This window comes from Eurytemora carolleeae, unplaced genomic scaffold (genome assembly GCF_000591075.1).
Source record: "Eurytemora carolleeae unplaced genomic scaffold, Eaff_2.0 scaffold573, whole genome shotgun sequence".
NCBI lineage: Eukaryota > Metazoa > Arthropoda > Copepoda > Calanoida > Temoridae > Eurytemora > Eurytemora carolleeae.
Window position 1 is genome coordinate 93,452 of NW_019397425.1, and position 17,043 is coordinate 110,494.

The window sequence follows — 17,043 nt, forward strand, 5'->3', positions numbered from 1 at the left end:
TTTTTCCTGATTATTAAAGTCGACCCACTCAACTTAGAATCTCAAAACCAAACATATGAACATCCCTGTAACTTTCCCGAGTTCCCCAATCAAAATGTGAGGCTAATCGGTCCAGGTGTTCCTGAGTTATGATCTGACAAACAAACAGAGATATATATCCTTATTCACGCTTTATTTATTTTGGTAAAAATATTGTATAATCTGGAGGTTCGGTCCTGGCGTGCTAACTTTCATAAAATTTTAGTTAGTATTTTTGGGGGAAATTTGTTGTACATTTTTGTATTTACTTTTCATTCGATAAATCTAGTTTAACAAAAATATAACACAGGAAGTGCTAAATATGATTGTAAATATCTAAACGGGTTGAAGTTTTGCAGATTGCAGCATAGTTTTTGTTGATATTTGACCTCAAGTATAAATTGATAAAAAACATTATTTTAATCTCTCACTCTTTGTATTTAGGCGATATCTGTATATGTATATAAAGTTGTAATCTCTAATTGTTTGTTTGTCTGATCATAACTCAGGGACCCCTGGACAGATTTGCCTCAAATTTTGATTTGGGGAACTTGGTAGGACCACGGGAATGTTCTTATCTTGAGATTCTAAGTTGAATGGGGTGGCTTTTATCGGGAAAAACAGTTATAACCGTAATTTACGGCGAAGCGCGGGTAAACGGTGGGACTAACTATGACTTATACCCTGGATATACAGAGGCAAAGATGGGTTCCCAAGCTAGGATATATTATTTTACTGAAATCTCTGTGATCTGAGGCAGTAAAGTTGATGGTTTTAAATTAAAAGAGTGAAAAATAAAGAATGACTTAGTTTCAATCAATGACGATGCTTAAGGTTGTCATTGCAAATGCAGGCCCTGTAACTATACAACTAATTTGTCATTGCATTTAGTATCTTTCATTTCCTATTTGTGATAATATAACTTTAAACATCTTTGAGCTTTTAAAACATAATTAATATTTATGTATGTTTGAAACCAGATCGACAGGGTTTCTGATGTGTGTATGTCTGTTACGTCTGTTTGTCTGTGTCTGAATTATGATAATTTGTGGTGCAAGCAGATAGCATGCCTATACGGTCCTATGTTCTATAGAACTTGTTTCACTGCCTTCTATCCATCCATCTATCTAACTATCTTTCTTCTGTCTTCTACATTACGATGCGCTGCGCTGACGGGCCGCCGTTAAGATCTAAAATTAGAGACTTCGGTCGCGGTTTCAGATATGTCAACATTTAAGTATTAAATATGTAATTTTTAAAAAATATTTCTTTCATATTTTATTAAAGTTTTGTTTACACATGTCTGAAGAACATATGTTATGTTACGAGAATATCGCGGGTTGATTGAACCGAAGGACTCTATCCGCGTAGCGGGGCTCTGTGCCCTTACATGTAACCTTGTAGTCATAAAGTGATCGTAGCCCGTGCACGATCAAAAATGCGCTAACATAACTTTTTGGCATTTACAGGATCACAGTTATGTGGTTCCATTTTGTCTAGAAACAGCAACATTTTAAAGAAAAACTGAAAATATAACTATCCCAGTTAATCTGAGAGGGATTAGTGAAAAGTGTGAAATTCTAAAGTTATTTTGAGTGATCGCTAAAAGTTCAACAATGCCTAAGATATTTCTGCTGCGTCATGCGCTCGCTGAGCAATCCTTGACGATCGAAGGAACAGAGAAATCTCGGGATCAAATCGAGGTAAATATGGATGATGTTCTTGTATTGAATGATACAGGTATTGGTCAGGGGATGGTTTAGCTAGGCATATATTATAGGCATGGAGGCAGGTAGACCATGGGTGCAGACTGCAGGGGTAGGGATTACAAGGGGTGGTGATTCATGAGTCCGGGGATGGGGATTCATGAGTCCGGGGATGGGGATTCATGAGTCCGGGTGGGGATTCATGGGTCCGTGGATGGGGATTCATGAGTCCGGGGATGGGGATTCATGAGTCCGGGGATGGGGATTAATGAGTCCGGGGATGGGGATTTATTGCACAAGGGAAAGGAAAATCTTAAAGTTTATAAATCAAGATTGCAGAATTCCTTACTTACCATAACGCATAAATTATCAATATTTCTGTCTTAAAGTTTTAAATTTGGAAATATCATTTAAAAAAATGAAAGCTAAATAGTGGAAGAGTGGAGGAGGGTTATTCAAGGAAATGGATATAGGTAATTATGCAGGGGAGGGGGAATACATTTGAAAATAGGAAATAAGGTATATATTAGCAACTTTAAAAAAAGCTACAACCTAAAGCTATGGTAAAGATAATTTTATAGAAAAAGTACTAAAAACTAAAATCTTTAGTTTGAAGATTGCATAATTGCATTTTACTGGTTTTTATATTAGGGGAAATGGAATAAAATTGAAGCAGAACAATAGATTCTGTATAATTTAAACATGTCTATAAAAGCAACATCAGTTTTTTTTATTACATCACAGATAATTAGTGATAAATCTAATGAATAATGTATAAAAAATCTTAATTTATGTAATTTAATGATATATCTTTACAGATTTTTTATATATTTTGATTTCTAACTTTAATAATTTTTCTGGAATTAAAACTTTCATGGGCTGCCTAAAAACAAGCAATTTTCGAAAAAAGCTTTATCGAAGAAACATAAAATAAAATAAAAACATAAAATTTTATTTTTCGAAATTTTATTTATTGTTCAAATATATTTTCAGGTTCTGGATGGGTTAGAAGAAAGGTTTATGGTAACCTCTCCGTCACAGGATTTTAAACCAGCCTGTTACCCCTTCTCCTCCTTCTCTACCTCCTTCCCTGGGCAGGGGGGGGAGGACGGACCTCCTAAACTAACCCCTGATATAAAGGAGGCTAGCAAGGATGGGCCTCTAGAGCTAGTTACTAGAAAACCTGGTAAGTTTAAAGGATTTATTTTTCAAATTTCAGACTAAAATATTATTGTCAGAAAAACCACTTACAAATCTATTTATTTGCTTAAATTCTATATTTTTATTTATATATGTTTTCATCTATTTATCTATCTATCTTGCTATCTATCTATCTATCTATCTATCTATCTATATATCTATCCAGCGTGAAGCTGGAGATATGGTTGCTGCTTCTAAAAATGATCTCTCATTAAACAGTATTAAAGAAATAAATATAATCTGCAGAATCTTCTGCAGAATTTACAAATACAATTAATTTAATCCTACTTTTGAGGATTTTTGGGGCTTCAAATAGAATTCTTGGCAAGCTAAACTCTTTTGTTTGCAAAACCACATTTGGAAATAGATAAATCAGGATATTTTTAATGATTATTTTTGTGACTTAGAATAACGTCAAATTTTGTACTGCAAGTCTCTGTGCAGTACATAAATACAAAGCTAATACGGCATAGATTGTGTACAGCTTATTGTACTGTACTGTACTGTACATGTAAACTCAAATTTGTTACTTTTTTTTCTTCTAGAATCTACTTAAATATGCAATATTGTTAAAGGGGGGGNTCCTTGCTTATATGCCCTTTAAACTTCATTATTCCTTGCTTATATGCCCTTTAAACTCATTATTCTTTACTTATATGCTCTTTAAACTCATTATTTCTCGCTTATATGCCCTTTACATTCATTATTCATCACTTTAAACTTATTTTTCCTCTTTAAACTTATTATTCCTCACTTTTATGCCCTTTAAACTTCACAATTCCTTACTCATATGCCCTTTAAACTTCACTACTCCATGCTTACTTGCCCTTTAAACTTTATTATCTCTTGCTTACTTACCCTTTAAACTTCATTATTCATTGCTTACTTACCCTTTAAACTTCATTATTTTTTGCTTACTTACCCGTTACACCCTGGACTAACCAGAGTTAGCAGCATTCGGTTTCTTCTATTTGAAATCAAACGTGTTTTGGTCTATAATTCAACAATCTTTTACTTTACGGATTTGTTTATTCTATACATTTACATTCAAAATGCATATGCCGACAAAAAAGTATAGGCGGAAAAATGCTTACAAATTATGTTTAATAGGTCCAAATTATGATCGAAAGTCACAGCTTTCTGGAAAATTGACATTACCGTTAAATCCACGTGGTTAAACTATTGCTTACTTGCCCTTTAAACTTCATTACTCTATGCTTACTTGCCCTTAACAATTCTTGCTTACTTACCCTTTAAACTTTATTATTCCTTGCTTACTTACCCTTTAAACTTTATTATTCCTTGCTTACTTACCCTTTAAACTTTATTATTCCTTGCTTACTTACCCTTTAAACTTTATTATTCTTGCTTACTTACCCTTTAAACTTTATTATTCCTTGCTTACTTACCCTTTAAACTTTATTATTCCTTGCTTACTTACTTCATTATTCCATGCTTGCTTACCCTTTAAACTTCCTCGTTCCTCGTGTGCTATCCCTTTAAACCCCGGTATTCTTGGCGTATGTTCCCTTTAACTATATTTACTTTCTTTCTTGACTTCCTTGTATCTTAACTATATTTTAAAAGTACATTTACCTAATTAAGTTTATTCTAGAGATACGAAAAGATAGATTTTTAAAGAAATATTTTATATTTTCTGTTTGTCTAGCTTGTTCCATTTTGTATCTAATGAGTCTAAGTGACCATATGACGTTTTTTCAAATGAAACATCATGGTGTTGCTCTGTAAAACGGCGGAAGGGGGGGGGTATCTGCCTACAGGGAAATACAAGGGGAAGGGGGAGGTGGGGGTGATTGAAATAATAGGCTTTATTAATGTTTAAAAATGTTCCAGAACAGATTAGTATTTATAGTAGTGTTCAGTTTCATAACCTTCGGTTTTGAAGGATAGACTATAAAAAGGTTAAAACTGTGGATTGATAGATAGATAGATACTCAAGGATATGTAACAATAATTAAAACAATTATTTCTATTATTTAAAACAAGTGTTTTGTTTTTAAATCTAGGTCATTTCACAGGGATCATCTCTCCCTTCATGTAATCCTTTGTCTATACAAAAATACAATATATATCATTTTTATATTTATATCTGTTTCAATAAATAAAACATTACATATTTAAAAATAAATATTTGTATAATATGTTCATATTTTTAGAACTTATTACAATAAAATTTGAACCAAATTGTAAAAATGATAATGAAAATGTTATTAATTTCAAAAAATACTATTAAATTATGACTATGATAAAGAAAATAATAATAATAATGATAATAATAGTAATAATAATAATAATAATAATAATAATAATAATAATCATAATAATAANAATAACAATAACAATAACAATAACAATAACAATAACAATAACAATAACAATAACAATAACAATAACAATAACAATAACAATAACAATAACAATAACAATAACAATAACAATAACAATAACAATAACAATAACAATAACAATAACAATAACAATAACAATAACAATAACAATAACAATAACAATAACAATAACAATAACAATAACAATAACAATAACAATAACAATAACAATAACAATAACAATAACAATAACAATAACAATAACAATAACAATAACAATAACAATAACAATAACAATAACAATAACAATAACAATAACAATAACAATAACAATAACAATAACAATAACAATAACAATAACAATAACAATAACAATAACAATAACAATAACAATAACAATAACAATAACAATAACAATAACAATAACAATAACAATAACAATAACAATAACAATAACAATAACAATAACAATAACAATAACAATAACAATAACAATAACAATAACAATAACAATAACAATAACAATAACAATAACAATAACAATAACAATAACAATAACAATAACAATAACAATAACAATAACAATAACAATAACAATAACAATAACAATAACAATAACAATAACAATAACAATAACAATAACAATAACAATAACAATAACAATAACAATAACAATAACAATAACAATAACAATAACAATAACAATAACAATAACAATAACAATAACAATAACAATAACAATAACAATAACAATAACAATAACAATAACAATAACAATAACAATAACAATAACAATAACAATAACAATAATAATAATAATAATAATACTTGTTTTTTTATTTCTAGTTAAAGCCTAAAGCTATATACTATTTGTGGATAATTAAATGATTTTTAGATGAATTATCTTGAAAAATGACAAAATATACAATATATCTTCATACTATAATTAAGACCTATCGTATATTTAAAAGTTCAAGGATGGGAATTAGATGCTAATTATACTAAATACATGCAGCTACCTCGTATATATATAATTCAAGGTTTTTATCCCCCTCTACTACTTTATATTCTCAAAATTACTAAACGATTTTAATGTTCACGATGAACTTGTAGATATTTTAAAAGATTTTGATCATATCCATGAGGTTTTAGTCATCTGTCCATGTTGTCCATCTGTATCTGTCTGTCTGTCTATCTGTTGATCTGTCTTTGGTCTGCTTTCAACCGCGTCTTTCCCTTTCTTGTCCCGCAAGCTGACTGTTGCGTAGCGGGCAAATCCATTCTTCATCCTGTCTGAACCAGACGATCTGCCCGCTTTACTGGCGCACCTACAGTTATCCCACACCAACCATCGTAAAGAGGAAGAAAAAAATATTTGAATTTTTATAATTATTTCTGGATAAAGCTTTAACATCAATATTCCCTATTATTTCCCCCCTTTCAACTTCTAATGGTCACTTTAAAAAAATGGTCTGATTTTTTATAGATTCTCCCGAAGAGGCCTCTTTCTAGGCCTGCTTTCTTATTGCCAAACATTAAGGGAAATATAAAGCTTAAAATTTTTGGAAATCAAGACTTTTTCAAATTACAAAAACTGGTTTTTTATTTGATTTTTATCATCGATTTTAATTAGGTAATAAATAGCCCTGCTTACGTTGCACATGGTTGCCCAAAGAGGGGGAGGGGAGGGGGGCTAAGCCAGAACGGNTAACCGTTCTTTTCAATCTTGACATTGGTCGTAATTTCAGGTTCAATATGAAGGTCCAGCTAGGTCCGTTCTCTTTATCTCTTTTACGGAATTTTAGATTCATTTTGTAAATAAATAAGCGGCCAGTTTAAACTTTAAAACTAATCACCCTCCCCCCTACCTACTCCCTACCTCCCCCCTACCTACTCCCTACCTACCCCTCTTCCAAATCGATGTATGTATTTACAGCTACATGTATAGTATGCACTATCATGTTTCTGAAATTTGGCCTTGTTTTCAAATTATTAAGTCATCACATGGCTTCAGACCTATGACCGGCCTTGAAGGCCCCAAGGTCGATATTTTAAACATGAACTACAAGGACGGTTCAAAAATCCTATTTACTATGCTAAAAGTAATTATAGTTTTAAACGAAAAAAGCATTTTTATAGGAAATAAGTAAAAGTAAAAAAAAATGTTTAATATGTAATAGAATTAAATTGTTTGACTTAATTTCTTGTTAAAAATGCAATTTTTTCATGTTTATATGTTTGTTGGGATATTTCATAAAAAGACATTTCATAAAAAGGACATTTAAAGATAAAGAGGTATCATTTCGTAGGATGGACATTTCATAGAAAGAATAGACAAAATATTTTTTTTTTATGTCGTAAACAACAGTGTATAAGAAATATAATCTTGAAAAAATGAAATAATTTAGATACATTATCTATAACAGTTTTTATTTGTCTTAAAAACATCTATGAAATGTTCTGTCTAAAAAATGTGCATCTAAGAAATATTTAAACACTGTTTAAAGTTTTTACCTTTAAACCATATAAACGAATGAGCATGAACCGACAATCTTTCCCTTTAAAATATTCTCGTCTGCTTTACCCAGAAAACTATTCTCCTTCAAGAGAACTTCAGGTGAAGAAGGAATTCCTTGAAAATTATGCAACGAATTATGCTGTATGCACCCTTCCGTTATAAATACGCTAGGATTCTATCTATCTATCTATCCATCTAAACAGTTACACATGCAGCAGTTAGGGAAGGAGTTGTTCCAACTCGGAAGCACAGTATTTTAACCTTGAAATATCATATGTGCGCCCTCTCTACGCGCGCACTCTCCACCAACCTGTTTCCGAGTACGAGCGCGTGAGTATATACGCGCGGTATGACCTTGTACGGGTTCTGGTTTTGTGAGCACAATAATTTGACGATTCATTTATCTATCTATCTTATATCTCATGCAACTTTATAATCTATACTGCTCTCCAGTCTCAATATCATAACTGTAAAACACGAAGAAAATCTAAATAAAAGAAAATGTGCGTAACATTTTGGTTTGCCCTTTTTCACAATGTGTTATTTAACTTGATTTATCTTGGCCCTTTGTTACATTTCTTTGTCCCAGTCCCGTGGCCGATCTCTCCTATATAGTTTTGGCCTTCAGAAAGAACTTGACAACGTACTTTAAATCAAACCATATAACTGTTGGTTTCAAAGCCCACAGAACAAAAAAATCCCGATCTTCTCTCAAAATATTATAAATTTTGAATTTCTTTCATACTTTTACAACTTTTTTTTACAACCCAAACCACCTCCCAGTTTTCGCGGGTTTTCCAGCCTTAATTTAACTTAAAATATTCTTTTTTCTACCTTAAAATTACTTAAAATGTTATCCAAAATTGAAAACGACAGTTATATAATATTTTCTATTTTCCATAGAACAGTACTAGGCCAATGCCTTTAGGCAACTTCAAGTTAAGTCATGGAGTACTAGGGGCACATCCCTTCTAGTCATTTGCCCGCTATAAGTCCCCTGAATTATTTTGCTGTATTTATAAACACATTTGAATACGGATTTTTAAATTCGGAAAGCATATTAGGACTCTTGCAAAACATATAACATAAATATCAAAATGTTCATACAGAATTGATATTTACCAATAAATTGTTGTTAATTATAAATAAAACGGATCGAAAAAATATACCTTCTTTTTTTGTACACAAATAGATTTACGCATATAGAGATAGATTTACAAATACACAGATAGATTTACACATACACAGATAGATTTACAAATACACAGATAGATTTACACATTCACAGATAGATTTACAAATACACAGATAGATTTACAATACACAGATAGATTTACAAATATACAGATAGATTTACAAATATACAGATAGATTTACACATACTCAGATAGATTTTCAATACACAAATAGATTTACACATACACAAATAGGTTTACAAATACACAGATAGATTTACAAATAGACAGATAGATTTACAAATACACAGATAGATTTACAAACATAGAGATAGTTTAATAAACATACACAGATAGATTTACACATATGCAGATAGTTTTATACACATACAAAGATAGATTTACAAATACACAGACTGATTTTACAAAAACACAGACAGATTTACAAATATACAGATATAATAATACAATTACACAGATATCTTTACACATACATGAGATAGATTTAAACAAATACACAGATAGATTTACGAACACACAGATAAACTGTAACAGTTTGATTGTGTACTAACTACTAACTGATAGATAGATAATCTAAGAGATGTTTAGACAATGCTGAAACGTCCTTGTATAAATGATCACGTGATTTATTAGCTCCCAGCTCACACAGTTAATCTAAAGGGGCTAAATTATGTCTAAATTATTCAAATTATAAATAATTTAATAAATATTATTCTATATTTATTAGATATTAAGAAAACATATAAATCTAGCAAATATAAAGTAGTAATAATATTATAAAGTTAAACCAATTTGGAAAATTATAAAATTTTTAAAAATGAACTTTTTTTCAGAGCTCGAGTTAGAAGTCGAAGATGAACCTATGGAGGAAAGCACTGAGGTTCGAAGTCAAGAATCAGTTCGAGTCCAAGATACTGGGTTTCGAACACTGGCTGCCAGAAAGGCATATGACGAACCCCTTGATATTTCAATCCAGAGAAAACAAAGAGAGGAAGACATTCAGGATTTTCAAAGGTAAATAATTCCAGAGAATTATGAAATGTTCTTTAAACAAAATTATTTTTAAAATTTTTTTTCCAAAGTTAAAACTATTTTTTGTTCAGGTTTAATACCGAGCCAGGACCTATATATTTTCCTGATGAAAACGATTCCCCTGTAAACCTTGTGGTTTCACGGCGTCCACAGTGGGATGAATCCCTTAAACTATCCACCCATCCTCCTCCCCTTCCTCCTCCTAAACATCATAATCCAGTTCCTCTTCCCGCCCCCTCCCTTGGGCCCCCGGTAGTTACGCCCTCCTGGGAGAAGGTTCAAGATAAACCTGTTGATTTCTCCAAAAAGAAGCCGAATGATAATCCACCAAAAGATGTTCGAAGACAGGTCCCGCGGGAATCCATTTTCCATCGAAACCTTTTAGTTCTTGTCCTTCGTAAGATTAACGAGGATCCAACCAATGGTAGAAATATCGTGAAGATGTTAAAGGTAGCGTGCACGCACGTTAAAACCAATGGTTGCTCAGGGAGGAGTGGCTCCCCCCACCAAGCAGGGCAGGGAGCGGGTTTCAACTCCGGGGGTGGAGCAAACTTCTCCGGATATTCCAGCAGTGGGGGCGGGAGCCCTCACAGCATCCGAAGCAGTAGCACTGAGAACGATGACACCTTGTTTGATCCAACCATAGAATTCTCCAGAATTGATTTTAATCTGCCCGCCACCCGCCGTTGGTTGAACGATAATCCCGAGTTTAACCCGCTCAAGATACTGGATCATATCTCACTAAAGAACGGATTTGGGGATCAAATCCCTTCTGAGATCCCTAAACCTCCTCCCGATCTTCCAAGCATAGACCGTGAGGTTTCCAGTATCCTTCAGCTAGCCGTCCCTGTCCCCGACCCCTCGGCCACCTTCATGGATATCGGGACCGACTTCGGACCGATGAGCATGTATGAGGATGATCCGTTTAATCTTGAACAAGTGAATCCCTCCAACTTTGTGATGTCTGAACCTCAGTATGACGGGAACAGGAACTCAAGGGTTCAACAGCAACAGCAACAGCAACAGCAGCAGATTCAGCAGCAGCAACATCTACTTCAGCAGCAACAACAACAGCTGCAGCCGGAGTTCTTCCAAAACTACGGGTTGGAGAATATGATGAACCTAGAGAAGGATTACTTGATGCCTCAGATCAAAACAGAACCCGTCAGCTTCATTAAAGAAGAGAATCCAGGGCCCCTGGTTATGGATAATATGAGCCCTGACACCTCCCCCTTGTATCAGAATCTAGTACGGAATCCCAACAGACGCCCCCTTGGAACTGATCAATGGTGGTCATGGAATTAAGAACCCGATGGTCTCTGATGGGCCTGAGCGTCCTGTGGAGAAGGTTGCTCCCGTGCGCTCAGAATCTGATCCTAACAAGCTTTCCTGTAGAATCTGCGGAAAAGGATTTGGACTGCAGAGGTTGTTAAACAGACACATGAAGTGTCACAGTGATACCAAGCGATACCTTTGCACTTTCTGTGGAAAGGGGTTTAATGACACTTTTGATTTGAAGAGACACACGAGAACACATACAGGTAGGGTTATAAGACTGCTTGTTTACTGTGTTCTAGAATCTACATGTTTGTTTTAAGATATACAAATTTCTTGATGTTATTGGCTTTAAGCTCAAGCAAACGCAAGCCTAATTCATCATATGCATTTATGCACCATGATGGTTATTATATACAATTATACAAGCATATTCAACAGTCACTGTCCGGGAGAGATCGAGGTGAGTCCACATCTGGGCTTGTATAGTGAACATGCATTGCAGCGTGCGCCATGGTTGCGTGTTGGTCTTATTATAAAACGCTCATCTAAGCGCTTAAGAATATCTTATCTAATGATGCTGAATATGCTCACGCAAATAAATTGGGAATTTCATTTTTATAGATCTTGAAGAAAAAATATAATAAAAAAATTAAATGTAATGTTTTGTGAAAATTTAAAGGGTTGTGTTTTTTTTTTGTTCACACGTCTGGTTGTTTGTTTACAAATATATTGTTGACATATTTGTTGTCTGTTTTGAAATCTTTTATTTGTTTATAAAAAGATTGCTCGATTACGGTTGTTCTTTCACTAATTATTTTATTTGTTTAGGAGTGCGACCGTACAAGTGTAATCTCTGCGAAAAGAGTTTCACTCAACGGTGTAGCTTGGAGTCCCACTGCCTCAAAGTTCACGGCGTTGCCCACCAATATGAATACAAGCAAAGACGATCTAAGGTGAAAAAATATTTTATTTTACGGATTTCTTATTTTGAATTGCGCAATTAATTTGTTCTGAACCTGTTTTATAATTCTGAAATTTACAGTTTAAACATAAAAAACAGGTTTCATCTTTTCTTTTGTTTTTTTTTGAAAAATTCCATTAAATGTCTACTTAAATAGCTGAAAATAAAGGTTAAAAGAATGACATTTCTTGATTCTAGTTGATAGCATTTAATTTTGCAACTTGTAATAATACATGCATTGGTGGAAAGGACCATTGGTTTGTTACTGGCAGAGACAGTGAACCAACCCAACATTTTTTAGCGTCAATAGACTTTAAACTTATTTAATGCGCAGTACGGAAATAAATTGCAAACAAAAGCTTGATTTTGATCCAAACTTGCATTGTCCAGTTACGAGACAATGAAAATTGGGGTAACCAATATTTCATGGTTTTTGATTATTTTCCTTCTGCGCATTTGTAAACATTAAAGTTTTGATGAACTGCTTGTTTGAACTTCTAGTTGAAGCATGAAAAAATACATTATCTTCCGTTTGATTGAAATATGTACGTAATTTATGTTTGTTGTTGTACAGGTGTACGTGTGCGAGGATTGCGGACACACCACGAAGGAGCCAGAAGTTCATTATGTACACTTGAAGGAGCAACATCCATTCTCTCCTGCTCTCATGAAATTCTACGACAAGCGCCATTTCAAATTCTCAAATACAAACTTTGCAAACATGCTCCTCACCTGCAACTAGACGCGGCATTAACACGTAACAAAACGGGAAGTTCTGTACTGGCGCCATTTTGAAAATGTTTTCAACGATTTTATGGCAAACTGTAGTACAGACATTCAAACAGAATAGATATCTAGCTGTTCATCAAATGGGACTTTGTACTCAAATGATGGTACATAATTTGTAAATAAAGTTCAATTATTAAAGTTTGCACAGTACATAGTTGGAATAGTTCTGGGCCTATAGTAATACCTCACTTCGATATTATGTACATCATGATTATCTATATATCAACATATTATCTAATATCTATGTATTTTTATGTATAACTATTCATTTAAAACTGAAAATGTAAAAAATTGTTAAAAATTAAAACGTTTTCTCCAGCTTTCATTTGATAATTAGTTTGCCAACCTTGTTTTTAAATTCATTTCTACATATTTATATTAAACTTTTTTTTTAAAATATGCCAGAATTTCATCGTAAATAAGCTCCTGTGATAAACGGTAAATCATGCAAATTAAAAAAAAAACAGTTTGGACATATTTTTTATCACGAAAACATTTTTTGTATGTTTTATGCTATTCTGTGATAAAAGAGCATTTTAAAATATTTTAAAGTGTTCTTTTTTATACACTTACTAATAAATTTAAACAAGTAGTGCAATTTTCAGAATATTCAAAATTTCATAACTTTTATATTTTTATAAATATAATTTATAATAGTATATTCTAATTCAGCCAAAATTTTATTTTTAGTTTTATGTTAAGCATTAATTAAGACTTATGCAGAAACTTTTGGCATTTATTTTTCCTCACATTATTATCATACTTGCACATAAAATAACTTTAATTATTTCTAATTCTAAAAAACCATCTTTTTATTGTAATTCGATTGTTAAGACTGTTATTATCCAAATACATTTACGTTAGAAAATATTAGTTTTATTTGTTTTCTGAGAACCAGATGGAGTCTGATAAAACACTTCTGAAGTCAAGTTTTCTGAAATAATCTTCTCATCTTACACCTATAGTATCGGGGAATACTTTTTCATCTGATACACAAACACGATATTTTAATGGTTTTGATCTTTAGTAGCTGAGTAAATTTGTTTCTAAAGGAGTTTTTGCCACAAACTCCTATTGTCTAATCTCTACATCTTTGCAACCTTATGGTGCTAAGCTGACCTTTGATATTCCAAACTTGGATTATTTCATCTAACAGAATTCATAATTTAATGTATCAAAGGTTTGGTTGCTTTTATAGAGATGAGGAAATCAGAGTTTGTAGCATTCGACTCAGTTCCTTTAAAATGCTAATAGAATTAAGATTTTTCGATTTTACGAAGGATTTATCTCTAATTGGATAATGAGATAGATAGAAAGATAGATGTTACCGCCATGCTAATCTATTGATTCAGAATAGACAACAAACACATGGCTGAACCCTGATTGGATCAGGCGCTAATGGACTCGGCATACTCGAGTGGAAAATAACGATTTTGTTCTGTTTAACTTCATTCCCCAACTATGGACATTTCATATGACAAAACCTAATGCAGAAGACCTAATTTCATTTCAATTTCTCATTTTTGCCCATATTTTTAAGTTAATTGGAGGTTATTTTTTGAGTGAAAGTATTAAAAGGGGTCCATACAGTGATCTTACAGTTTGGTCTTTGTTCCAGCAAGCTGTCACTTTCGATCCCAAATTGACCCATTATACAAAGATGTTTTCTCTTTAATGCTTTCAGATGGCGAATGCGTTTAAAAAACCTAAAAATAGGCAGTTCTGTAAGTTAAAAGAATTTCCAGAAATCGAAACATTGACTATTTAATTTTCTTTTATTATAGTATAAAATAATAACAGGCTAATTATAAATTGTGATTCAGGGGGGGGGGCGTAGCCACCAGAGGATATTTGATCATATCAAGCAGAGGATATATGATCATCAACCAGGGATATTTGATAATTTACACCAGAGTATGTCTGATCATTTCCACCAGAGGATATCTGATCATTTCCACCTGAGGATATCTGATCATATCAACCAGAGGATATCTGATCATTTCATCCAGAGGATATCTGATCATTATCACCAGAGGATATCTGATCATTTACACCAGAGGATATCTGATCATTTACACCAGAGGATATCTGATCATTTACACCAGAGGATATCTGATCATTTACACCAGAGGATATCTGATCATTTACACCAGAGGATATCTGATCATTTACACCAGAGGATATCTGATCATTTACACCAGAGGATATCTGATCATTTACACCAGAGGATATCTGATCATTTACACCAGAGGATATCTGATCATTTACACCAGAGGATATCTGATCATATCAACCAGAGGACATCTGATCATTTACACCAGAGGATAACTGATCATTTACACCAGAGGATATGTGATCATTTACACCAGAGGATAACTGATAATTTACACCAGAGGATATCTGATCATTTTAACCAGAGGATATCTGATCATTTACACCAGAGGATATCTGATCATATCAACCAGAGGATAACTGATCATTTACACCAGAGGATATGTGATCATTTCCACCTGAGGATAACTGATCATTTACACCAGAGGATATCTGATCATTTACACCAGAGGATAACTGATAATTTACACCAGAGGATATCTACACATTTACACCAAAGGATATCTGATCATTTACACCAAATGATATCTACACATATACACCAAAGGATATCTGATCATTTCCACCAGAGGAGATCTGATAATATCAACCAGAGGATATCTGATCATTTACACCAGAGGATATCTGATCATTCAACCAGAGGATATCTGATTAATTACACCAAAGTATGTCTGATCATTTCCACCAGAGGATATCTGATCATTATCACCAGAGGATATCTGATCAATTAGACCTGAGAATAATTGATCAATTGCACAAGAGGATATCTTATCAATCTGATTGAAAAATATTCGATCAATTGTATCAAAAGATATAATTAACTAACTCAAAAATATAATCTTCTAAATAAAATAAGTTTTTGTAAAACACTAACCATAAACCAGTGCTTCCCCTAAAATATACTTTATCTGGACTGGGAACAACATTTTTATTTCAACAGTAAATTTCTTTACAGTCTAGAATAGAAAATGTTTGAATATTAAAGACCACCAAATTATCGTAGAAATGTTGTCAATCTGTTCTATGTCATGATGACAAAACCTTTTAGAGCTGTATTTAATTAATCAAAATTATTGTTTATTAAAAAATATTTTGCAGAAAGTTCTGAATAGCTCGTCATACTTTTCTAATTATATAACTGTAAAGTATTGTTTGTTCCAACAAATATGATAATTAACATGAAAAGAATTTTCTAATAGTTCTAAATATAAATATTTTCCATAAAAAAGTTAATATTTAGATCATTTACCAAAATAACAATTCAGAGTTTAGTAAAAGGGCTTGAATTCAACAGTGTTAAAGGGACTGTAAGCGTAAATTTAAAAGACCTTCCATTTATAGAGAAGCAATGAGCATCTCCAGTTCACAAGGGTACCCTTCAAACCTTTGACTGATGAATGTCTGACATATCATATATTAATCTACTCAAACGCCTTTAATTGCTATATACTTAGTTTACTGATATTAAGAAATATCAGTTAGCTATGTTTAAGTGGCAGCAAATAAAAATTTACTCTTAAATGTTTGAAAACCACTTTCAACGACCTGATCAAAGTAAAACAGTCGATAGTTGCGTACGGAACAGATCTACCGCGTTGAGGTTACTCTGTTCACACCGTAAAGGCCGCGATTTAAAAAAAAACAAGCGGGTTCCGATTCCGACATGCTTACAGAGATCTTTCTACTCGACAAAATCAAAGGTTTAAAGGGTACCGTTTCCAACGCAATTGGATTTTAATAAGATAAACATTTTTCATAAACAGTTTGAACCCATAAATTCGGTGTGCTCCGCGACCGGACAGTTTCTAGAATATGATACAAATCTTAATTTATATGGATATGCTGTAGATGAAAAAATTATTTTTGAAAATTTTTTTGAAGATAT

The 17,043-nt window shown here is 32.5% G+C and overlaps 2 protein-coding genes across 2 annotated transcripts; both read left to right on the forward strand.

Annotated features, from left to right (window-relative positions):
- The first annotated feature begins 1,400 nt into the window (after positions 1-1,400).
- On the forward strand, positions 1,401-11,323 carry LOC111714218 (uncharacterized). The gene is made up of 4 exons (XM_023489280.1): positions 1,401-1,721; positions 2,718-2,910; positions 9,820-10,000; positions 10,090-11,323. The coding sequence occupies exons 1-4, from the start codon at positions 1,635-1,637 to the stop codon at positions 11,321-11,323; spliced, it is 1,695 nt and encodes a 564-aa protein (XP_023345048.1). The 5' UTR covers positions 1,401-1,634.
- A 7-nt stretch (positions 11,324-11,330) lies between these two features.
- On the forward strand, positions 11,331-12,999 carry LOC111714219 (transcriptional regulator ovo). Its single transcript, XM_023489281.1, has 3 exons — positions 11,331-11,559; positions 12,125-12,249; positions 12,832-12,999. Exons 1-3 carry the CDS (start codon positions 11,331-11,333, stop codon positions 12,997-12,999), a joined length of 522 nt encoding a protein of 173 aa, XP_023345049.1.
- The last annotated feature ends 4,044 nt before the right edge of the window (positions 13,000-17,043 follow it).